The 25,022-nt window shown below is 53.2% G+C and overlaps 1 protein-coding gene and 1 pseudogene across 1 annotated transcript; both read left to right on the top strand.

The window, feature by feature from the left end:
• The first annotated feature begins 1,399 nt into the window (after positions 1 to 1,399).
• LOC125130976 (retinol dehydrogenase 16-like) lies at positions 1,400 to 18,118 on the top strand. The gene is given in 9 exon segments (XM_047786970.1): positions 1,400 to 1,414; positions 3,383 to 3,697; positions 5,809 to 6,067; positions 7,010 to 7,173; positions 12,425 to 12,729; positions 12,731 to 12,740; positions 15,151 to 15,409; positions 16,555 to 16,718; positions 17,249 to 18,118. Coding segments are annotated over 8 exon segments (1,692 nt in total). The 5' UTR covers positions 1,400 to 1,414; positions 3,383 to 3,384; the 3' UTR covers positions 17,467 to 18,118.
• Positions 17,618 to 23,041, top strand: LOC125130388 (retinol dehydrogenase 16-like; annotated as a pseudogene).
• The last annotated feature ends 1,981 nt before the right edge of the window (positions 23,042 to 25,022 follow it).

Here is a 25,022-nt window from a genome sequence, read left to right as displayed (position 1 = left end):
TTGTCATGATGTTCTGAGGATGGACTCGGTGGAGAAGCATTTGCACCAAGTCTTGCAGATTCCTGGGCTGAGTACAAATTGGAATGGGAGGGACCTCACCAGGTGTCTTCGTTTTTCTCCTTCAGTTCGAAATCAAGGGTATGGAATCTTTAAGGGAGCCTTAGGTTGTAGAAGGGCTCACCATTTTCAAGCAAAAAGAGAGTGAGGTCAGGTGTTGCTGTGATGCTGAAACACAAACCTGTAGTGAATGCTTGGTGCCCAACATGGGCGCACTGAGGAGACGGAAATGAGCGGGACAATCCTCAAGGGTCTCTGAATCCTTCAAGGCTGTAGTGTCAGCCACTCAAGGTCAATCCATCTCCTCCTCTTAAATGCAAAACCTGACTTGAAGAGACCAGATTTTTATATTATTACACACACACACACACACACACACAAGCATAGAGCCAGACATACCAAGCAACTGAAAGAAAATAAAGGGTCACTAATTGACTTTATAGCCTTGGCCAGGTATTTTAGGAGGACCCTTTAGGAGGCTTAGACTCACCCCCAGGAATCCCCAGAATGTCAGACAACTGTGAGGTAACCAACTCCTGGCCCTCCTTGCTCATCCTACAGAAGGTTGGGTGCTGCACTAATATGAGTTGCTTGGCCCGCAGTGTGAACTATGACTCAAGGTCCCCAGCTCAGACAAGGCAGAATAAGAAATACACTGAAAAAGAAGGGCCTGCAAACCAGCCCAAGTCCTCCCCCCAGACCCCCAGCAGAGCCCCCTTCCTCCTCCTCCAGGCTTCCTGCCTTGGGGAGGGTGTCAGGTCTGGTCTGATGTACGTGTGCAGAGGCTGAAACCCATGCCATTGGGGTCCAAAGAATGGCCACAAGGAATCTCCCCTTGGTCTTCCTGGCCCTCAACTCCTTCCCTTCGCCATCCTGGTCCTTGGTGAGTTGAGTAGGGTCAGTGAACACCCATCCCCAATCTTCTTGTCCTCCAAGTGTCAGATATTCAACACTTGAAGGCACTGGTGTGTCTCTACATTTTAGGGTCTCCACCCTACAATTTAGGGAGTATATATGTAGGAGTGAAAACAAACTTGCACAATTCTCCTTCACTCTCTGCCCCTTCCAGCAACCCCACTTGCGACTAAGCCTCTCTTTCTTCAGAGGACTCAACGTGGATGGAGACAAGGAAATGGCTGGGGGATGGCCTGATTCTGGACAGTGGTCCCGCTGAGATTCTCTTGGGCTATGCCAGGGGGTATGTGTGTCAGCTCCACCTCACATGAGGCTCCCAGGTATTGCCTTGGAATCTGGGGGAGCTGCCCGCCCAGGACGTCCTGTGGGGACTCTTGTCAGTGAGTCTCCCTGACAGGGTCGCCTCCCCGGAACGTCTCCGTCAGGCCCTTGCAGCTCCCAGGTGAGTGAGTGTCGCCTCAGGCCGCTTTGCTCTCTCACTGACTCTCCCGACACCTTCCCTTCCCGGGAAGCTGGTTCCCACCTAAATGCGGTTTGAAACCCCTGAGAGCCCCGCGAGCCTCACTCTAAGGTCAGGCTTCAGGAGGAGGAAGCCGGTGGCCTGAGGGCTGGGACGTTGTGCTGCAAGGCTCCTTGGGATGTTATGGCTGCAGGCTTAGTGGTCTCGGAGCAGCAAAAGGTCTGTTTCTCTGAGTAAAGAAACCGCGACCTCATGTGTCAGCAGGGGTTGTGTTTGCCCAGGATGTGCATGTCCAGGGCACCATCCTTCATCCTTGGCTTCTTCCTCCTCCCCCTGTGGAAGCCCTTGTGGGAGGGTCCCGGTCGAGCCCCAGGAGGCAGGGACGGGCTGGCTTCTGCAGGACCAGGCTCTCGATTGCTGTGGCCACCTGCCACGTTGAGGGACAAAGACTCTCAGGACCACAGTGAGCTCCTGCAGGTGACAGTTCCAAGGAGAGGCCGAGTCTGTGCCCGGCTCTGTGTTTTCCGGCTGCTGGGGTGGGTTCCAGGGGCACTTGAGCCTCTGGTTCCTCGGGGCAGCCTCTCCTTCCTTCGCTGCCAGGGCCTCTGGCCTGAGCTGCCTCAGCGGTGGGAGGTGGGAGCTGTGAGACGTGTGGACAGTGAGGCGCTGGCCAGCGCCGAGCACCTGGCTCCTGATGTCCCTGCCCCGCTCGCAGCTCGGGGCCCCTGATGGTTCCAGCCCCTTGAGCGCCTGGCATCCTCCCCTCCCTGTGACAGCCCCTGTCTCCAGTCCCTTCTGGAGCCTCCCTGGGGGGGCAGCTCCCTCGTCCTCGCCCGCTTCACCCTGGTACGAACTCAACTCTCCCCTTTTCCCAGGGATTGGGCTTCCCAGCCCTCCCCACTTTGGGGGACTTGGATTTCCCATTAACTTTTGTCACAGTCCAAACCAGTCTTTTGTGCCCGTCTTTCCTCAGTGTCTGAGTGGTGTGGCTTCTGGGGGTGGTGGAGGGCAAGGCAGGAACTCGGCACAGATGGGCAGGCAGAGGGCAGTGTAGCTGGGCCCCCAGGGCTGTGGGGAGGGCATGTTCGGAGAGTGCAGGGGGAACGCCTGTCAGACCAGCTTTGCGTGAGTCCTTCCATCAGCCCTCCCAGCCTCTGGGAGAAGTCTCAGCCTTGCCTGTGTCCCCCACTCCCTTCTCGTCCCCGCTCTTTGCCTCTGAGCTCAGACACCCCCACTGGTGCCAGAACACCTTTGTGTCCCAGAGAGCGACTGGGTCGGGAGAGGCCTTGCTCTCTTTTGGCTTCTCCTCCTAGTCCTGGAGGGGCGGAGGGGGACTTAGTCTTTCAGGAGTGCATCCTGTGTGCTGAGCCCGAGGGGGAAGCCAGGCCCAGAGGCTAAGCCAGCTGCCAGGGTCACACACAGGTTGGTAGCCGAGCTGGGTTTGGAAGCCCCGTGTGTCTTGATTCCAAGGGTATTCCCTTTGTAAGGACCCCCAGTTCTCAGAGACCCTGGTCACAGAATTAAATAGGAAAAAGAGAGAAGGTAGTTCTGAGCCATGGATCCTAGGTTATAAAGGTCCAGAGGGTGTCTGTGTTAGTGGTGGGGTGGGGTGGGGGGTGGGGGCGGATTGTGTGGGTGGGGGGAGAGCGGAGGGGGAGGGAAATCAGGAGGCGTGGGAAGGCAGGAAAGGGTCGTCAGGAATAGTGCACGTGGCCTAGTGGGTTGGATGAACGTGCAGTGTCATCTGTTGGAAATGGTGTAACACGCAAGTTTGACCAGAAGCAAGGGTGCTCAGCAAGAATGATGATCAGGAAAGACCTGAGGACTCCCTGCCAGAGAGCCTGAGGCTGACCGGCCAACCAAGAGCCTGTCTGTTCGTAAGTCCTCCTGTTTGAGCAGCAGCCAAACTCCAGTCTTACCCCAGCCTGTCTGTTTCTGTCCCCTGCAAAGCCATGTGGCTGTACCTGGCGGTCCTCGTGGGCCTGTACTACCTCCTGCGCTGGCACCGGGAGAGGCAGGTGGTGAGCCACCTGAGGGACAAGTATGTCTTCATCACGGGCTGTGACTCGGGCTTCGGGAACCTGCTGGCCAGGCAGCTGGACGTGCGGGGCTTGAGGGTCCTGGCTGCATGTCTGACGGAGCAGGGGGCCCAGCAGCTGAGGAAGCAGACGTCAGACAGGCTGGAGACGGTGCTCCTGGACGTGACCAAGACAGAGAGCGTTGCTGCGGCCAAGGAGTGGGTGAAGGAGCGTGTGGGGGACAGAGGTACCACCCAGCTGTCTCACGTCCGAGTCTTGTGTCTGTGTGAAGGGGAGCCCCCCTGTCAGCTCCCCGGGGAAGAGTCCCAGCGTGTTTTCCAGGCCTTGGGGTCCTCCCTGTGTTCTTGCCCTCACGCAGCTGCCCAGCCCAGCCCCTGCCCTCCCGGGACCCCCCTCCCGACCGTGGGGCTCTGCAGTTTGGGGAGAGTGTTCCCTGCTGGGGCTGTGTCCTTGCAGACCTCCTGCCTGGTGTCCCCTCCTGTCTGAGCAGGAGGTCTGGGTTTCTTGACGCTGAGTGACCAGGGTGCTCCCAGGGTGCTCAGGGCCCACTTTCTGGAGGAGGGCTGGGGCCGGGGTCTCTGGCTGGGAGGCTGCACGGGTGGCGGGGGTAGGGGGTGGCTTTGGAGCTGGGCTGTGTTCTCAGCACTTGGCAGGTTTTTTCTGGGGCCCGTATTTGTCCCTACTCTGGTTTAAATGTCACCTATTTTTGGCGATGTCATCCATTTTTGGCGATGACACTGAGCTCTCAGGACCTGTCTGAGGAAAATCAGAAAACTACAATGGTTCGTTTCTTCTGTCTCTCTAGTTAGTTCTCTCTCTTAGTTTTCTGTTTTTCTTTTTCTTCTGCTCTCTCTTTTTTTTTTTCTTAAACTACAATTGTGCCTGTGTTTTATTGGGAAGGCAAGAACTTTAATTTCTATTGTGTAAGTGTAGATGTACCACATCATCAGTTTGGAAACTCAGGAAGTACGGGGATTAAAGCCAAACTCTCAAAATCTTACCACCCAGAGATAAGCACTGTTAACACTTTGCATACATGGTATTATATTTTGCACATAACTGGTATTCTGTTCTTTCCACTAAAGAAAATGTGCAATTTCATGACACAATACAAATTTCTTCAAAAACGTAGTAAGCTATGACTGAGCATATAGTATGCTTTACAACAGCATCACTTACCAAAAAGCACCCCATCGTATGAGTGTAATTGTTTCCTACCTTTCAATCATCATAGTCAGCATAGATGATGTCTTGCTAAACGTCTTTTCTACCCAATTCTCTCCCCTATAACCATGTGCGTTGATTGTGTCTTTCATGACAAATAGTTGGAGAATATACTTCCTACAAGGGCGGGCCTGTTACTGAGCAGGGGAGCGAGTCAACTCCCTGTGTCAATTCTTCCGGCACCCCTGCCCCAGCATCCCCCATACCTGTCCTGCTGCCCTGTGTCTGGTGGTTATTAAGTCTTTTTTAAAACCTTGGGATTGTGTCTGAATCTTGCAGAGAGGTTTCCCTGAAGCTGGATGGGTCTTCCCTTAGGAGACGGGGCAACAGGTGCCTCCCCTGTAGGTGGGAGGAATGGGTGGAATTTTCTGGGGTATGGGTTGAAATCTGTGTCCGAGGGTGTGGAGTAAAAGAGACCGCCTTCCCTACCCATGAAGGCATACCCATTGGAACACCCCAGATGCTGTGGGAACCTTGCACAATATTGATGCAGGTGTTTCAAAGCCAGTCCCCTGAGGTCAGTGCCAGCCCCGTGAACCTGTTCCCCCACACCTGGGATTTCGGAAACGTTTTTCCCAACCAATGTGCACCCAGATGTGACCCATCTGTTTTGCTCTGGTCTTTCACCATCGCCTCTTTTCTTCTTCTCTTCCCCTCCCTTCCTCACTCTCTCTGTCTGTGTGTGTCTCTTTCCCTCATACGACCTGTGCCGCTCTCAGTACTGAAGCCTCAGGAAATCTGAAAATGTAGGTGACTGTTCCTAACGTCCGCTGTGAGAACCCCAGACTTTACCCCCCAAATTCCAGCCGATGGACCCACTAGCTTTCCTCAGCCTCAGGCCGTGCCTTCCTGAAATCTGGGGCCTTGCCCATTGTCACCAGGCAGGGGCTGGGCAGTGAGGACTGAGTCAGGAGGAAGCTGCCTTCTGTCTCCAACAGCTCCCAGGGGCTGCACTCCCCACACCCGCAGGCAGCACGTTGTTATGTGTTCCAGCCGCTCCCCATGCAGCCTCCCTCCTGAGGTCCCCACTGGATGGCAGGTGACATGGAACCAGGGCTGAGTCCTCACTCATGGGCCCAGCACAGGGTGGTCCTTTGCCCTCACTCTTCCCAGGACTCTGGGGCCTGGTGAACAACGCTGGCATTTGCACGCCCATGGCTCCCAATGAGTGGCTGACCAAACAGGACTTCATGGTGATGCTGGATGTGAACCTGTTGGGGATGGTGGACGTGACCCTGCAGCTGCTGCCCCTCGTGAGGAAGACCAGGGGCCGTGTGGTCAACGTCTCCAGTGTCATGGGCCGGGTGTCCCTCTTTGGCGGCGGCTACTGCCTGTCCAAGTACGGCGTTGAGGCCTTCTCAGACTCCCTCAGGTATGTCCTGGGACAGAGACCCGCCTGGGTCCTCCTGCTTCTGTGCCTCTGGGGGCCTTTGCGTGGGTCTTGTCATCAGAGATTTAGAGGCTCTTCCCTTGAGCTCCCTCTGTCTTGCTCTGAGTAGGGCCTCTACTGGGAGGCAGCATTTTGTGTTTGGGGTGTCCACGTGGGTCCCAGGCCCATAGAGTTTGATTCCGCATCTTCCTGCCTGGGATGAGGGCCCACATCAGAAAGTGTCGGAGGCAGAGTTGGAGCTGATATCACTTGGGTGTGCAGCCCTCCCACGGGCTTCACTGCGATGGTATTTAGGTGCTGGGCGGCCTGTGGGGAGTGTTCCCATGAAGCGGTTGATGAAGGGAGCTACTTAATCAACTCAGGGGTAGATAGTCCACTGGCTGCAGGGAGGAAGGTGGCTCTGATTGTGTGGGAGCTGTGTCCACAGGCAGGTGGATGCTCTTGGGAGGACAGTTGGCAGAGGGTGGCTAGTGTAGCAGAAGGGATGGGGGAGCCTGGGCAAGATGCAATGTGCAGAGCTGGTGACTGTTTGGATATGAGGGGAATTTGAGGGGATAGCGTTTGAGTGGTGCCTTGCAGCATGGTTGCCGGGGTTTAGAGCTGATAAGCACGAATGTGTACAATGACTGGAAAAGTAATCAAGCTCTCTCTGGCAGCAAGACTGTCCTCACATGCTTTTTCCCCCCAGGTTCTGTCCTTAACAAGCTCCCAGAATATCCAGCTTATTCCACCTTAATCGTATATTGGTGTCTTTTTTCATTTTTGGGGGGCCCAGGGCTATGGATTGAAGCCGCAACACAGCAGGGACCAGGCTCGATCCTTAGCTGCTGGGCCCCCAGGGAATTCCCTGTGTTGTCGTTTTACCATTTTTTCATGTTTTGGTTTGGAAGACCCTGACGTCCTTGTCCCTGTGTCTTCTTGCAGGAGGGAGCTCTCCTACTTTGGGGTGAAGGTGGCTATGATCGAGCCTGGCTTCTTCATGACCAATATGACCGCCGCTGAGGTGTTTAATGGAAACCTCCAGGCAGCATGGCAGCAGGCCAGCCCAGAGGTCAAGGATCTCTATGGAGACGCATTCATGGCTAACTGTGAGTGAGCTGTAGACCCTGGGGAGAAGAGCAAACCCTTGTCTAGGAGCCAGGGTCTGTCATTAGCGCCTCGTCCAATCTCAGGTCCTTCCTCCAGGCTCTGACTGCCCCCCACAGTGAGGGCATGTGCTCCATCCCCAGGGCCCTGTGTGGCCAACTGGTGACCTCAGGATCCAGGCTTGGTCGACTTGGGGACCACTGTCTCTCCGAAACTCTCATTATTTGGGGAGGATACTGAAGCCCGAGAGGAAGGACACCGTGGACTCATGGCAAGCTGGTGTTAGAGTCAGCTTTCTTCCAGGGGCCTAGATTCCTAGTGTTTGTAGACACCTCCAGTTTATGCCATGGACATGTTGCCAGGATAGATCCCGAGGAGGCTGAGTGTGGAGTGAGGTCCTGGGCTAAGCGTTAGGGCCCCCCCGCCCCCCGGTGTACCATGGTTCCAATTTGGAATATGATTTTGGAGGACCAAGCAATTTTCAGAAACTTTCGGGTTGCTCTGAAAGTGCGTGGGTTGGGAAGTGAAAATAGTTTGGATGGTTTCTTCTTCTGGACAGTCATGAAGACATATGACCTATTGAAGCCCCAGTGGTCTGGGAATCTGTCTTTGGTGACCAACTGCATGGAGCACGCCCTGACCTCCTGCCACCCCCGCACCCGATACTCACCTGGCTGGGACGCCAAGCTCTTCTACCTCCCCATGAGCTACTTGCCCACCTTCCTCGTGGATCTCATGATGTACTATGGTGCCCCTAGGCCTGCTAAGGTCCTGTAACCCAAGACTGAGGTGCATGGCAGGGGGAGCTGGGGACCGTGTGAGGCGGGGATGCATCAGTGGGAGGGAAACAGAGTGGAGAGAGGGCTTCTCCCATCCCTGGGGACACCCATGCCCCTCCTCCCCAGGCTCCTCTGGGGACATGACTCAGGACTCTGGGAATATTAGGGAGAAGGGAACACGTTTTGTGGCTGAGTGACAGGGGCTAATAGCATAACCTGTGTCCTGTTCCTTGAGTGGTCTCTCAGTGCCGCCTTCTTCTTCTTTTTTTTTTTTTTGCTTTTTGGGGCCGCACCTGCAGCAACGGAAGTTGCCAGGCTAGGGGGCTGCTTAGAGCTACCACTGACGGCTTGTGCCACAGCCACAGCAACTTGGGATCTGAGCTGCGTCTGTGACCTACACTGCAGCTCTTGGTAAGGCCGGATCCTTAACCCACTGAGCAAGGCCAGGGATCAAATCCGCAACCTCATGGTTCCTAGTCATATTTGTTTCCTCTGTGCCACAACGGGAACTCCTCTCAGTGCCTTCTGATCCCCGTGCTACTGTGATAAATCCATACTTTTGGGGAGGGTGTGGGTTCTTGGGAGTTTTCAGCCCCCTCTGCGCTGTCCCTGTCCACCTCTTCAGATGTGTCTTTCACGTGTCCAATTTCCGTCTTCCACAGAACATATGTGGACAGGGTTTGTGTGTGTGTAGAAACTTCTCTCCCATGAAAGTGTTACTAGAATGTTGGTACCGGCATCCCGGTTCTTGTTCATGGCAGTTGAAGAATGAACTCCGTGAACACACAGGCAACAAGCAAGCAAAGTCTTTATTAAAGGAAAGGAAATAGCTCCCAGGGTTGCTGGGAGGGGGGAGAAGAACCCCCTTCTTTATTGTCCTATAGGGATTTTTATTTCTTAAAGGTGGGAGGGGCACCAATGTGGGGTCCAGAAAGATGTGGTTTTCTCCCATTGGCCTTGCTCAATTACCTGTATTGGTCCTTGTCTAATAGGGGGTTTAGGGTTGGAAATGTCCCGTGAGTTTTATGGTTTCTTTGTCCTTTTCTTCCCTTAGATTAAGTCACCTTTCCTCTCATTCCTTTTCTATCAGTTGAGGCGTGGGTAGAGATTCACATTTCCTATAGTAAACATAGTCTGTGGGGAATGCACATTTCCTATAATAAAACAAGGCCTGTGGAGGTGTTATTCCCTGGAGCCCTTAAGCCACAAAGGTTAATCAATATCCATATCAAAGGAATGTATGGGACCCCAAGCTCCTAAGCTGACTACCTGAGTTAATGTTCTGCCTCAAAGGTACCTGTTGAACTAGAAGGTGACAAGCAGCCTGCCCCACCAGCGTAGGCGCCAACTCAGTAGACCTTGGCTGGAGAGGGGTGTCCTCAATGGGGGCCCTGACAGAGGATCTGGACACCAGTGCTTGGTTTATCATGGAACCAAAATTTTATTGATTATTTTTCCCCTAACATAACACTTCAAAGATCACCCACTCAGATGCATGCTAGAACTTCATGGTTGTACTGAAGTCTCCATATTTTTCAATTATTTTTATACACACACAGCAAGCCCCAGACATAGTACACACTGGAATCAAATAAACCAGCATTTATTCACTTTACAACTTGGTGGTATATGTTCTGAGGGTTTGGACGCACACCCAGGAATCCTCTCCCAAATGTCAAGAACTGGGAGGTTCCAAAGCCCTGATCTTACGGGGTCAGGGCTGCACTGAGATAGTGTCCATGGAACACAGTGTGGACTGTGACTCAAGGTCCCCAGCTCAGACAAGGCAGAACAAGACGTGCAGAGCAAGGAAAAGAAGGGCCTGCAAACCAGCCCAAGTCCTCCCCCCAGGCCCCCAGCAGAGCCCCCTTCCTCCTCCTCCAGGCTTCCTGCCTTGGGGAGGGAGCCATCTCTGGTCTGAAGGACACGTGCAGGGCTGGAACCCATGCCAAGGGGCTGCATGCAGCTGCTCTAAGGACGTTTTTCTACTCACTGCTTCCGTTGCGTGTCCTGGTCCTTTCTGAGAACAGGGTCGGTGAGTCCCCACTGCAGCTCTCACACCCTGCAAGCCCCAGACAGTCAGCCAGCACCTGAAGGCAGCGTTTTTCTGTACATTTTGGGACCTCGCTCCCGGTAGGAGGGCTGCATATCTCTCGGGCTGGAAACAAGCGTGCACAGTTAGTGCCGCCTCCTCCCCTGGTAGCTGCTCCCCTGTTGCCTTCGGGTCCCCCTGTCAGAGGACCCATCCAGGCTGGCAAGATGGAAGGAGTGGGTGTGGGATGCCCTCTTGACTGACCGTGGTCCCGCTGAGACGCTGCGGGGCGCCAGCAGAGGGCGCACGCGTCCTCAGCAGCCCGCCTGAGGCTCACAGGTGCTGCCCTGGAATCTGGGGGAGCTGCCCGCCCAGGACGTCCCTGTGGGGACTCTTGTCAGTGAGTCTCCCTGACAGGGTCGCCTCCCCGGAACGTCTCCTTCAGGCCCTTGCAGCTCCCAGGTGAGTGAGTGTCGCCTCAGGCCGCTTTGCTCTCTCACTGACTCTCCCGACACCTTCCCTTCCCGGGAAGCTGGTTCCCACCTGGAATGCGGTTTGAAACCCCTGAGAGCCCCGCGAGCCTCACTCTAAGGTCAGGCAGGCTTCAGGAGGAGGAAGCCGGTGGCCTGAGGGCTGGGACGTTGTGCTGCAAGGCTCCTTGGGATGTTATGGCTGCAGGCTTAGTGGTCTCGGAGCAGCAAAAGGTCTGTTTCTCTGAGTAAAGAAACCGTGACCTCATGTGTCAGCAGGGGTTGTTTGCCCAGGATGTGCATGTCCCAGGTCCAAGGCACCATCCTTCATCCTTGGCTTCTTCCTCCTCCCCCTGTGGAAGCCCTTGTGGGAGGGTCCCGGTCGAGCCCCAGGAGGCAGGGACGGGCTGGCTTCTGCAGGACCAGGCTCTCGATTGCTGTGGCCACCTGCCACGTTGAGGGACAAAGACTCTCAGGACCACAGTGAGCTCCTGCAGGTGACAGTTCCAAGGAGAGGCCGAGTCTGTGCCCGGCTCTGTGTTTTCCGGCTGCTGGGGTGGGTTCCAGGGGCACTTGAGCCTCTGGTTCCTCGGGGCAGCCTCTCCTTCCTTCGCTGCCAGGGCCTCTGGCCTGAGCTGCCTCAGCGGTGGGAGGTGGGAGCTGTGAGACGTGTGGACAGTGAGGCGCTGGCCAGCGCCGAGCACCTGGCTCCTGATGTCCCTGCCCTGCTCGCAGCTCAGGGCTCCTGATGGTTCCAGCCCCTTGAGCGCCTGGCATCCTCCCCTCCCTGTGACAGCCCCTGTCTCCAGTCCCTTCTGGAGCCTTCCTGGGGGGGCAGCTCCCTCGTCCTCACCCGCTTCACCCTGGTACGAACTCAACTCTCCCCTTTTCCCAGGGATTGGGCTTCCCAGCCCTCCCCACTTTGGGGGACTTGGATTTCCCATTAACTTTTGTCACAGTCCAAACCAGTCTTTTGTGCCCGTCTTTCCTCAGTGTCTGAGTGGTGTGGCTTCTGGGGGTGGTGGCAGGGCAGGGCGGGAACTTGGCACGGGAGGGCAGGCAGAGGGCAGTGTAGCTGGGCCCCCAGGGCTGTGGGGAGGGCATGTTCGGAGAGTGCAGGGGGAACGCCTGTCAGACCAGCTTTGCGTGAGTCCTTCCATCAGCCCTCCCAGCCTCTGGGAGAAGTCTCAGCCTTGCCTGTGTCCCCCACTCCCTTCTCGTCCCCGCTCTTTGCCTCTGAGCTCAGACACCCCCACTGGTGCCAGAACACCTTTGTGTCCCAGAGAGCGACTGGGTCGGGAGAGGCCTTGCTCTCTTTTGGCTTCTCCTCCTAGTCCTGGAGGGGCGGAGGGGGACTTAGTCTTTCAGGAGTGCATCCTGTGTGCTGAGCCCGAGGGGGAAGCCAGGCCCAGAGGCTAAGCCAGCTGCCAGGGTCACACACAGGTTGGTAGCCGTGCTGGGTTTGGAAGCCCCGTGTGTCTTGATTCCAAGGGTATTCCCTTTGTAAGGACCCCCAGTTCTCAGAGACCCTGGTCACAGAATTAAATAGGAAAAAGAGAGAAGGTAGTTCTGAGCCATGGATCCTAGGTTATAAAGGTCCAGAGGGTGTCTGTGTTAGTGGTGGGGTGGGGTGGGGGGTGGGGGCGGATTGTGTGGGTGGGGGGGAGAGCGGAGGGGGAGGGAAATCAGGAGGCGTGGGAAGGCAGGAAAGGGTCGTCAGGAATAGTGCACGTGGCCTAGTGGGTTGGATGAACGTGCAGTGTCATCTGTTGGAAATGGTGTAACACGCAAGTTTGACCAGAAGCAAGGGTGCTCAGCAAGAATGATGATCAGGAAAGACCTGAGGACTCCCTGCCAGAGAGCCTGAGGCTGACCGGCCAACCAAGAGCCTGTCTGTTCGTAAGTCCTCCTGTTTGAGCAGCAGCCAAACTCCAGTCTTACCCCAGCCTGTCTGTTTCTGTCCCCTGCAAAGCCATGTGGCTGTACCTGGCAGTCCTCGTGGGCCTGTACTACCTCCTGCGCTGGCACCGGGAGAGGCAGGTGGTGAGCCACCTGAGGGACAAGTATGTCTTCATCACGGGCTGTGACTCGGGCTTCGGGAACCTGCTGGCCAGGCAGCTGGACGTGCGGGGCTTGAGGGTCCTGGCTGCATGTCTGACGGAGCAGGGGGCCCAGCAGCTGAGGAAGCAGACGTCAGACAGGCTGGAGACGGTGCTCCTGGACGTGACCAAGACAGAGAGCGTTGCTGCGGCCAAGGAGTGGGTGAAGGAGCGTGTGGGGAGACAGAGGTACCACCCAGCTGTCTCACGTCCGAGTCTTGTGTCTGTGTGAAGGGGAGCCCCCCTGTCAGCTCCCCGGGGAAGAGTCCCAGCGTGTTTTCCAGGCCTTGGGGTCCTCCCTGTGTTCTTGCCCTCACGAAGCTGCCCAGCCCAGCCCCTGCTCTCCCGGGGCCCCCCTTCCCGACCGTGGGGCTCTGCAGTTTGGGGAGAGTGTTCCCTGCTGGGGCTGTGTCCTTGCAGACCTCCTGCCTGGTGTCCCCTCCTGTCTGAGCAGGAGGTCTGGGTTTCTTGATGCTGAGTGACCAGGGTGCTCCCAGGGTGCTCAGGGCCCACTTTCTGGAGGAGGGTTGGGGCAGGGGTCTCTGGCTGGGAGGCTGCAAGGGTGGAACACCTCAGTGCTTCAGCTGAATTGGGTTCTCAGACTGTCACATGTTATGGTGGTGAATTGTGATTGTCTGTCTTCATGTTTAAATGTCACCTATGTTTGCTGATGACACTTAGCTCTCAGGACCTGTTTAAGGAAGGTTAGAAAACTGTTGTTGGTCGCTCTCTCTCTCTCTCTCATTCATGTTTTATTTTTCTTTGTGTTTTGTGTGTAGTTGTGTGTTTTGACTGTGTGTGTTTTCGGAAAATTTTACCTGTGTTTTATGGGAGAAGTTAAGTAGTTTTATATTTTAGTCTGAGCATAAATGTAAAACATGACCATTTTGCATAAAAGTAAAAATGAGTGAATAAAAACAAAAATCAGAAGTTCCCGTTGTGGCGCAGTGGTGAACGAATCTGACTAGGAACCATGAGGTTTCGGGTTCGGTCCCTGCCCTTGCTCAGTGGGTTAACGATCTGGCGTTGCCGTGAGCTGTGGTGTAGTTTGCAGACGCAGCTTAGATCCCGCATTGCTGTGGCTCTAGCGTAGGCCAGTGGCTACAGCTCCGATTCCACCCCTCGCCTGGGAACCTCCATATGCTGCAGGAGCGGCCCGGAAATAGCAAAAAGACAAAAAAAAAAAAAAAACAACCAAACAAACAAACAAAAAAAAAACCAAAAGTCACCCAATACCTCACCACCCAGATTTATATTCTGGTATTATTTTGACATATGTGATATTACATTTTGCACATAATTTTATGTATCCTGCTCTTCCAGTGCAAGAAGGTGAACAGTTGTACACACAGCAAAATTTCTCCCAAAACGTAACAAATAATGACAGAAACTCTCCTGTATTTCAGAGTAGCACTACTTAGTGAAAAGTGCTTCATGGTCTGCATGTAATTGTTTCCTACGTCCTCTTCACCGTATTCAACATAAATGATGTCCTGAAACCTTATTTCTCCCCAGTTCTCTTCACTTTAACCATGTCTATGAATTGGGTCTTTGGCATCAAATATGGTGGGGGAAGGTATATTCCTACAAGTGCAGACGTGTTCCTGAGTAGGGAAGGGATTCAAGTCAGTGTGTTAAGAATTCTAACACTCCAACCCTAAACTCCCTGACCCTGCTCTTCTGCCCTGGGCTGGTTGGTTGGTAAGTCTTTAAGGCCTTGCTATTGCCTGTCTGATTCTTGCAGAGAGATTTCCATGAAGCTGGGTGAACTGTGAACCAAAGGAGATGGGGCCAGAGTGACCTCCAATGTGGGTGGGAGGAGAGGGTGGCATTTTCAGAGACAAAGTGTAAAGTCTATTTTGGGCGAGTGTGGTTGAGAGAGGCAGCCCTGCCTCCTGAAAGCCTACCCCTTCCGATTCCCTGGATTCCCACAGGGATGTTGCATAATATTGATGCAGGTGTTTCAAAGCCAGTCCCCTGAGGTCAGTGCCAGCCCCGTGAACCTGTTCCCCCACACCTCGGATTTCGGAAACGTTTTTCCCAACCAATGTGCACCCAGATGTGACCCATCTGTTTTGCTCTGGTCTTTCACCATCGCCTCTTTTCTTCTTCTCTTCCCCTCCCTTCCTCACTCTCTCTGTCTGTGTGTGTCTCTTTCCCTCATACGACCTGTGCCGCTCTCAGTACTGAAGCTTCAGGAAATCTGAAAATGTAGGTGACTGTTCCTAACGTCTGCTGTGAGAACCCCAACATGGGCTGTGAGAACCCCAGACTTTACCCCCCAAATTCCAGCCGATGGACCCACTAGCTTTCCTCAGCCTCAGGCTGTGCCTTCCTGAAATCTGGGTCCTTGCCCATTGTCACCAGGCAGGGGCTGGGCAGTGAGGACTGAGTCAGGAGGAAGCTGCCTTCTGTCTCCAACAGCTCCCAGGGGCTGCACTCCCCACACCCGCAGGCAGCACGTTGTTATGTGTTCCAGCCGCTCCCCATGCAGCCTCCCTCCTGAGGTCCCCACTGGATGGCAGGTGACATGGAACCAGGGCTGAGTCCTCACTCATGGGCCCAGCACAGGGTGGTCCTTTGCCCTCACTCTTCCCAGGACTCTGGGGCCTGGTGAACAACGCTGGCATCTCCGTAATCTCTGCTCCCAATGAGTGGCTGACCAAACAGGACTTCATGGTGATGCTGGATGTGAACCTGTTGGGGATGGTGGACGTGACCCTGCAGCTGCTGCCCCTCGTGAGGAAGACCAGGGGCCGTGTGGTCAACGTCTCCAGTGTCATGGGCCGGGTGTCCCTCTTTGGCGGCGGCTACTGCCTGTCCAAGTACGGCGTTGAGGCCTTCTCAGACTCCCTCAGGTATGTCCTGGGACAAAGACCTGCCTTGGTCCTTCTGCTTCTGTGCTTCTGATGGTCCTTTTACAGGGTGCTCCTTTCCTCATTTACTTAGAACTCTTTTTTTAAAAAAAATATTTATTTATTTTGTCTTCTCTAGGGCCGCACACGTGGCATATGGAGGTTCCCAGGTTAGGGGTTGAATCGGAGCTGTACCCGCAGGCCTATGCCACAGCCACAGCAACGCGGGATGGGAGCCACGTCTGTGACCTACACCACAGCTCATAGCAACACCGGATCCTTAACCCACTGAGCGAGGCCAGGGATCAAACCTGCAACCTCATGGTTCCTAGTCGGATTCGTTAACCACTGAGCCACAGTGGGAACTCCTAGAACTCTTTTTTCCCCCCCAAACTTTCTCTCTTGCTTTTGCCAGGCGTTCATTGCAAAGGTCCTTTCTATGTTTTTGGTCTCAGGATGGGCTCCAGGACTATAGAGCTTGAATGAACTTAACTCTGCCCTGAAAGATGGCCCACAATTGGAAAGTAAGGCAGAACTGTCATCAATGTAATTTGGCTTTAGAGTGTTTGGGCTACATAACTGCTATAATATTAGTTGGAGGAGCTCTTATAGACCGTGTAACCCAATGGAAGCCACTAATGGAGGGCATTAATTTATCATGTCAGTGGAGAGATGCTACTGGATTGCAGGGCTCAATATGACTCTGAGTTTGGGGCCAGGGCATGATCCTGGATATGGTGATGCTTTTAAGGGATAGTTACAACAGGCCAACTGAGAGATGGCCAGGGAGTTGACTGGTTAGGAGAAGGGAAAAAGGAAATTGAGGAATATGGAGGAGTAAAATATACAAAGCCTGGTGTGAGGGGAATATGAAGAGATAGCACTTAAGTGGTACCTTACAACACAAACTGGTAGTATATCGAGATATAAGCACCTGTATGTAAAATATTTGGAAAAATGGTCAAGCTCTATCCAGAATAATATCATCATAAGATTTCTCCCTCTGGCTTATGTACTTAACAATCTCTCAGATTGTTCCTGATTAGCCCACTGCCATCCCATTTTGGTGTCTTACTGGTTTTTAATGTGTTCATGTGTTTTGTTTTGCAAGAACTCTGAAGTCCTTGTCTCTCTGCCTGTCCTTGCAGGAGGGAGCTCTCCTACTTTGGGGTGAAGGTGGCTATGATTGAGCCCGGTTTCTTCAAGACCAATGTAACCAAACCTGAGGCAATTTCTCAGGGCTACAAGACAGCATGGAATCAGGCCAGCCCAGAGATCAAGGATCTCTATGGGGACACATACCTGGCCTTATGTGAGTGAGCTGTGGACTTTGGGGAGAGAAGTAAACCCTATTGGAAGCCTAGGTCCATCATTAGGGTCTCCTCTGGTTTCAGATCCATTGTCCAGGCTCTGACTCCCCCCCACAGTGGGGACATGAGCTCCATCCCCAGGGCCCTGTGTGGTCAACGGTGACCTAAGGATCCAGGGGGTAGACTTGGGGACCACTGTCTCTCTGAAACTTTCATTATTTGGGGAGGAAACTGAAGCCAGAGAGGAAAGACTCTGTATTCATGGCAAGCTGGTGTTAGAAGAGCTGGTTTTCAGGTCTTTAGTCTTATTGTGTTTGAAGACCTGCAATTTATGTAATCTAGATACTCTCAGGAATAGAGTCAGCAGTCACTTAGTGCGAAATAGTTGTTCCTGGGATAAAAATTCGGGCATTAATTTGGGAATTTAGGTGGATTCTATTAGGGGCGTTGGTTTAGGACTTCTTAGAAATATTTCTACATAAGTTGGAGATGGAAGTGGGACTATATCTGGATTCTTTCTCATTTGGGACAGGTGAGAAAGCAGTTCGCTCGTTGGAGACAAGTTGCAGTCAGGATCTCTCCTTGGTGACTGACTGCATGGAGCACGCCCTGACCTCCTGCCACCCCCGCACCCGATACTCACCTGGCTGGGACGCCAAGCTCTTCTACCTCCCCATGAGCTACTTGCCCACCTTCCTCGTGGATCTCATGATGTACTATGGTGCCCCTAGGCCTGCTAAGGCCCTGTAACCCAAACTGGGGTGCATGGTAGGGGGAGCTGGGTGTGTTAGGGAGGGGAGGCATCCATGGGAGGGAAATAGAGTGGGGAGAGGGCTTCTCATGTCACCAGGGACACCCATCCCACCTCCTCCCCACATCATCCCCAGGCTTCTCTGGGGACATGACTCAGGACTCTGCGGATATTAGGATAAAGAAGCAAGTTTTGTGGTGAGGAGCTGGGACCAATAGCTCACGTCTGTGTCTTGTTTCTTACCAGCCTCTCAGGGCCCTGGACCTTAGGCCTTCCTGCCACTCTGAACAATCCACACTTTGGGGAGGGCGTGAGCAGCTGGGAGGACATCAGCCTCTACCCTTTGTCCCAGTCTGCCTCTTCTGGGTGTGCCCTGGCCCTGGCCGTCTCTCCCTCCCGTGAGCTAGAAATGGACATGGACGTGAAGGCCCATCTCCCCTGAAGGTTCCTGTGGGCAGGGGTGAGGGTGGAGAGTGGCCACCAGCCTGACACAGCAGCCTGGGTGCCAGCTCAGGAGACCTTGGCTGGAAGGTGGTGTTCTCAGTGGGGTTCCTGAGAGAGGACACAGAAACCAGGTTTTGTTTTGTCTTGAAACCACGTGTTTCCACGGATTAAATTTTCCTTAAAATAAACATTGACAGTTGACCCAGACCCAGTGATTGGAGCCATGGCCTTGGGGGGGCAGAGGGGTGTGTGTCTAGGAGAGGAAGAGTCAGATGATCTCCTGCAAGTGAAGGGGTGAGTGGTGGGGTGAGCTGAGGAGGATTTGAAGAGGGAAGTGGGGTCATCCTCTCTTCCACTGAAGTGAGGGGCTAACGTGTCTTTTTGGGGTTCATCAAGTGGCCTTAGGTCACAGGCCTAGACTCAAGAATGGACAGTCGAGGAGAGGTGTCTAAGGGACTGGCAGGCCCAGACCCTTCCCTGAGGACATCTGGCCTCTCCCTCACCAGCCACCTCTCTGTGGCCCTCCCTCTGTCCCCTCCTTTCTTTCTTTCTTTCTTTTTTTTGTCTTTTTGCTATTTCTCGGGCCGCTCCTGCGGCATATGGAGGTTCCCAGGCTAGGGGTCGAATGGGAGCTGTAGCCACCAGTCTACACCAGGGCCACAGCAACGCTGGATCCAAGCCGCGTCTGCAACCTACACCACAGCTCATGGCAACGCCAGATCGTTAACCCACTGAGCAAGGACAGGGATCGAACCCGCAACCTCATGGTTCCTAGTCGGATTCGTTAACCACTGCGCCACGACGGGAACTCCTGTCCCCTCCTTTCGAGTCACCACCCCCCAGGTTCTGCCATCCCCGGGGTCCCCAGCCCAGATACCCTCCCCGCACTCTCCAGTGGAGGAGAGTAGGAGTCCCTTCTGGACCCCAGTCTTATGTTTTCTGCTTCCCTTGACTGAGCACCTACTGTGTGCTGGGCAGGAATTCCCTTGATTTCTCAGGGCCTCCCGAGAGCCCGACTCTTTGCCTCCACTCTTGTCATGATGTTCTGAGGATGGACTCGGTGGAGAAGCATTTGCACCAAGTCGTGCAGATTCCTGGGCTGAGTACAAATTGGAATGGGAGGTATGTTCCCATCATCTTAGTTCACCTTCTTCATTACAAAAATGAGATTATGGAGACTTTGGGGAAATTTATGCCACTGAACAATATATTATAATCTACTGTAAAAAGCATTAACTTATTCAATCATTTGGAATGTCACAGAAGTAAACATTTACTGCGATTAACATAATCATGGACAGTTTGAACTACAAGATCTAGATCAGAGGGGACTCTAGGGCCAACAGGAAGACATCTGAGGACTCCACAGCAGAGGGTGCTAGAAACAGTATGACTGTAGCCTTGGCTGTACCTGGTGGTCCTCGTGGGCCTGTACTGCCTCCTGCGCTGGCACCGGGAGAGGCAGGTGGTGAGCCACCTGAGGGACAAGTATGTCTTCATCACGGGCTGTGACTCGGGCTTCGGGAACCTGCTGGCCAGGCAGCTGGACGTGCGGGGCTTGAGGGTCCTGGCTGCATGTCTGACGGAGCAGGGGGCCCAGCAGCTGAGGAAGCAGACGTCAGACAGGCTGGAGACGGTGCTCCTGGACGTGACCAAGACAGAGAGCGTTGCTGCAGCCAGGGGGTGGGTAAAGGAGCGTGTGGGGGACAGAGGTACCACCTAGATTTCTTTTGCATTTGTTTATTTCTTCTCTGAGTAAGAAAAACATCTTTTCTGCTCACTAAGAATATTCATGAGAGGTTTTAATATTCAAGCCTATTGTCTTGGAATTGATGCCTGTTTTTTCAGACCTTGACCACATGTCTAATGCAGACTTGTTTCCTAAGTTCTCCCACCCTGGGTTTTCAAGGGTGTCTCTCCCAACCAGGTTCTGGAAAGTGAGTATTCATGAATTTTTCGTTTTCTCATTTCTTTTCTTTTTTCTATCATTTCCTATTTCCTTTCTCTTCTCAAGTTTTCCCTTCATTTCTCCCACTTATTATTCCTATCTACCTGTCTCTGTCTCTCTCCTATATGATATTTAGATGAATCACACTATTTTCCCAAACTCTGTCTATGAACTTAATAAAATGGGTTTATTGCCTACTGGGTGCCAGGCACTGAGGAATAGAAAAATGAGTGGGACCATCCCTGCCTTCCAAAACTCAAAGAACATACATACCCTGACACCCTACACCCACCACATCCCCATTTCCTCTTCTGTACTCTTCTTCCTTATATCATGTGGCACATTGGTGATGACTCAATCAAAAAACTAAGTTGGGGAGTTCTTGTCGTGGCTCAGTGGAAATGAACCTGACTGGTATCCATGAGGATGGGGTTCAATCCCTGGCCTCACTCAGTGGGTTAAGGATCCAGGTGTTGCGATGAACTGTGGTGTTGCAGATGTGGCTCAAATCCTGTGTTGCTGTGGCTGTGGTGTAGGCTAGCAGTTGCAGCTCTTATTCAACCCTTAGCCTGGGAACCTCCATATGCCGTGGGTGCGGCCCTAAAAAGCAAAACAAAACAAAAAACCAGAAAAACAAACAAACAAAAAAAACCCAACAACAACCAAAAAACTCAGTTTGGAACTGCAGCCGAGTCCTCTCTCACAGGCCCAGGCCCAGGCCCAGCCAGTGTTGCCCTCATGTCGCACTGTGCCCTGGATTCTGGGGTCTGGTGAATAGTGCTGCCCATCTCCTTGCCTATTAGTGGCTCAATTAGTGGCTGACCAAACAGGGGCCATGTGGTCAACTTCTCCAGCATCCTGGGCTGGGTGACCCTTTTTGGTGGGGGGCTACTCCAAGTTCCAAGTACAGCTTCGAGGCCTTCTCAGACTCCCTTGGGAGCTGGCATGGGACAGAGACCATCCCTTGGTCCTCTTGCTACTGTGCTTTGGGAGGGGGCCTTTACAGGGGATTCTTTTCTTCTCAAACTTAGAGCCTTTTCCTTCTAGATGCTTCTCTCTTACTTTGTTCCAGGCATTTGTTGGAAACACTTTTCTAAGTTTTGGGTATCAGGATGGGCTCTAGAACTGCAGAATTTGCTTCACACCATCTCTGCCATGGATGAGGGCTCACGGTCAGAAAGTATCTGAGGCAGAATTGGAATTGGGATTATTTGGCTGCAGAGCCCACATCCACAACCCCCATGATATTCCCCTATCATATGGGGGGGGGGAGCCCTTGGGGTGGGGGTAGAACATTTGACTCAGTTCAACTGATACTTCTTGGGCACTTCTGTGAGTGCACAATAAATGCATCTAGGCTCAAGAAGCTTTGGCCCTTTATCTAAAAAGTCTGACAGCTGAGAAAGGGACAAGAGATATAGGATGTCATGGCCATCATTTATGATGGTTATGCCTAAATTAGCCACAGTAGCCTTGGTAGTCAGCGGAACCAGGGGGAGATCTGGGAGATAAAGATCTGAGCTGAGGGTTGACAAACTGAACTTGGGAACCTGGCAACCTGGCAAAGTCGGGCAGGGAAGCTTTCTGGGTGAGGAAATGGAGTCAGCCTAGGCCCAGGGTGAGTAACATTTGATGGCCTATGATGTGGGATCCTCTAGGGGCAGGTAGGCATGTGTGGGCTAATGAAAGCTATGGACCCTGGACAGGCTGGGAGCCATCATACGGTTGGCAACAGAACCCCATGGAAAGGATTTTATCAGAGGAACTAAAATCATCAAATCAACCTCTAGAGAGCCCACTGGCTACAGAACAGAGAGTGGTTCTGAATGTGGGGGAGCTGCAACCTCAGGCAGAAGATGCTCCTTAGAGGACAGTCATAATAACCCAGCTGACAGATGACTAGGCTGTTGGCTAGAGCAGGAGAGGAGAGGGAGGGGACAGAGGAGTAGGGAGGTGAAAATGGGCAACCTCCGACTACTGAATACCTGAGGGAAGGAGATAGCACAAGTGGTGCCTTGTACACACTTGGTAGGATTTGGAACTGATAAACACATGTATATAAAATATTTCAAAAAAATCTGTACAGAAACAATATCATTATCTTAAGTTTGCTCTCTCTAACTGCCGCTGCACTTCATGACTCCCCTTATCCCACCCCAGTAGGCATTGAGATTTTACTGTTTTTGTTTGTGTTCCAAGGCCTCTGAAGGCCTTGCCCCTCTGCCTCTTGGCCTTGTAGAGGGAGCACTTTGGGGCGAAGCTGGCTATGATTGAGCCCTGTTACTTTAAGAGCAGCATGAGAAACCTTGAGATGTTTTGGGGGGGTTTTCAGGAGGCATGGAGTTGGGCCTGCCCAGAGGTCAAGGATCTCTCTGGGGAGACGTTCCTGGCTCAGGAGAGTGAACTGTGGGCATTAGGGAGAGAAGCAAACCTTCATCTAGGAGCCTGGGTCCATCATTAGCGCCTCCTCCAATATCTGGTCCTTCCTCCAGGCTCTGACTGCCCCCAGCAGTGAGGGTGTGTGCTCCATCCCCAGGGCCCTGTGTGGCCAACTGGTGACCTCAGGATCCAGGCTTGATAGACCGGGGGACCACTGTCTCCCTGAAATTCTCATTATTTAGGGAGGAAACTAAAGCCAGAGAGGGAAGATATCAGTGGACTCATGGCAAATTAACATTAGACCAGTTGGTTTTCATGTACCTAGGTTTCTAGTGTTTGTAGAAACATCCAATTGGTGTATTGGATATTCTCAGAAACAGACCCAGGCGTGCCTTAGTGTGGAACAGTTGTTCCTGCGGTAACAGTTTAGATACTTCTTGGGAAATTGGACAGATTAGTTTGGGGCATGGGTTAGGGGTGGAAAGGTGGGCAAGGGGTAGAAATTCTTAGAAAATTTCTTCCCGTATTAGACCTGTGAATTGAAGAGGAGGGATGTGGAGGTATACACGGTAGATTTCTTGTCTTGAGCAGGCATCAGAATAACTGGAAGTATTTTGAAAATATGCATGATGAATCGGTCCTTGGTCACGGACCGCCTGGAGCCTGCCGGGACTGCCTACCACCCCCACACATGATACTCACCAGGCTGGAAGCTCTTCTACTTCCCCACAAGCCACATGCCCTCCTTTCTGGTGGATGCCATGGTCTACTGGAGCTCCCCAAGACCTGCCAAGGCCCTGTGAAGTCAAGATTGGGGTGCATGTGAGGGATGATACTTCAAGAGGAAGGAAATAAGGTGGACGGAGCAAGCTCTCCAGTCTCTAAGGTCACATAGCTCATCCTCCTCCTTGTCTCTGCTCCAGGCTTCTCCTGAGGCTCTCGGGGTATTAGGAAGTTTTGCGGCCGAGAAACGGGGATCCAATAGCACGTCAGTGCCCTGTTCCTTGAGCAGCCTCTCAAGGCTCTGAACCTCATGGCCCTTTTCCACCCTGAGGAAGCTACACTTTTGGGAGGATCTGAGCAGCTAGGAGGGGTCTCAGCCCCACCTGCTCTGCCTCTGCTCACCTCCTCAGGCTGTGCCTTGGTTTCCTCATCCCACGAGATGGAATTGGCTGGAGGAGGCAAAGGATCCTCTCTCCAATGAAAATACCTGTGGGGTCGAGGGTGCACAAAGCAGTCACCAGCCTAACCCATCAGCCTCATGTGCCAACTGAATAGGGAGGCCAGTGGTCAGAGTGGGCAGCATTCTCAGTCTAGGACAAGAGCCCTCTGTGTGGTCCTACAGCCCGCCCATCCCCCATTCCACAGCCTGCATTTTTCTGATGCTGGGATGTTGGGTCCAGGGAAATGTGGCCTCATTCAGCAGCCAGCAGAAAGGCCCATGGGATGGTGAGGCAGGCCCAGGCTTGTGTTGGGGCAGTTCGAGGTCATTCTTCTTTAGGCCTAGAGACAAACCCTTGGATTTCACCTCTCTTCTCAAGAACTGGGACGTAACCTGGGCCTGCTCAGCCTTTGAGTGACTGTTTGACTTCTGCCAGCCAAGACTTCCTTGTTCACTCACCAAGAAAGTGGGCAGAGTTCTTAGAGGCCTCCCAGATCCATTGCAGGTGTTTATGGTGGGTGTGAAATAGGTGAGGTTTGCCTCCACCTCCCACCTCCAAACCCTACAGGCCTTGGGTCTGATCCCCGGGGCTGGGTCTATGAACTGACATGACCCCCTCAACTCCAGTCACCCTTGGTTTGGAATGGCCAAATTCTCTGGGCTTTCCCAAAGTAACACCTGCTTTACCTGATTCTGGAGCCGATCAACCTTGGTAGATAATAGAGCATCGTGATGCATCCTTGTCTCTTTGACCTAGAGAATTTGGTGGCCCTGTTTCTGTGCCAGACCTTCTAGACAGGGAAGGTGTAGGCCCCAGGTCTCTCAGATGAGCCTGGTCACCAGCTCATTCTGAAGAATGGTGACCCTAGAGGTTGATCCAAGGGACCACTGCAGACTCCAGCATCACTCTGTCCCCATATTTTATGCAATCCTGGGAGTGGCCCCTCACTACTCATGCCTCTGCCTCATTTCCTTGCTTCCTTCTCTTTATCAGCTTCCCTTCTGCCTTTCTGTGTGTTCTTTGCCCCATTGCCTGGAATCTCTCCTTCCCCTCAAGTCCTGACCCTGAGAACCTTCCAAGTATCTGCCCTTGTCCTCCGCTCCTCCCATATGTCACCCCTTCTCAGAGCCAAGGACTTGGCCTCAGACCCTTCCTGTGGCTGCTTAGGGAACTCATGATTCATCCTCTTCATCTGGCCAGATTTCAGCCTCAATGATGTTCCTATCAGAATTCTCTATCTTCCTTCCCCCTCCCACTGGACCTAAGTATCTCCTCCTGACTTTTCTTGCCACCTGTGGTCCTGATGGTCTCTCTGCACATCCCATTAGCCACTGTGTCCATTGACTTTATAGTCCCTTTCTTCTACTGATATCCCCCTCTTCAGACTCCCCAGCTCAGCAGCTCACCTAGCATGTGCCCAGTCCTGGGGGTAGAAGAAAAATGCCCACTGGGGGACCCTGCCCCGGAGAGCTGATGTGTCCTCAGTCCTTAACTCCCTTCACTTGACTGGTTGCTGGGTGAGAGGGGTGCTGGGGCCTGCTTGGAGTGCAGTGGGGACTCTGAATATCACCTCCCAAGGAATCAGGCCCTGAGCCACTCAAGGGTTTCTGCCTTCTGGAAA

Source organism: Phacochoerus africanus, chromosome 7 (genome assembly GCF_016906955.1).
Source record: "Phacochoerus africanus isolate WHEZ1 chromosome 7, ROS_Pafr_v1, whole genome shotgun sequence".
NCBI lineage: Eukaryota > Metazoa > Chordata > Mammalia > Artiodactyla > Suidae > Phacochoerus > Phacochoerus africanus.
Note: the sequence above shows the minus strand (reverse complement) of the source record. Positions and strands in the feature narration are given on the sequence as shown.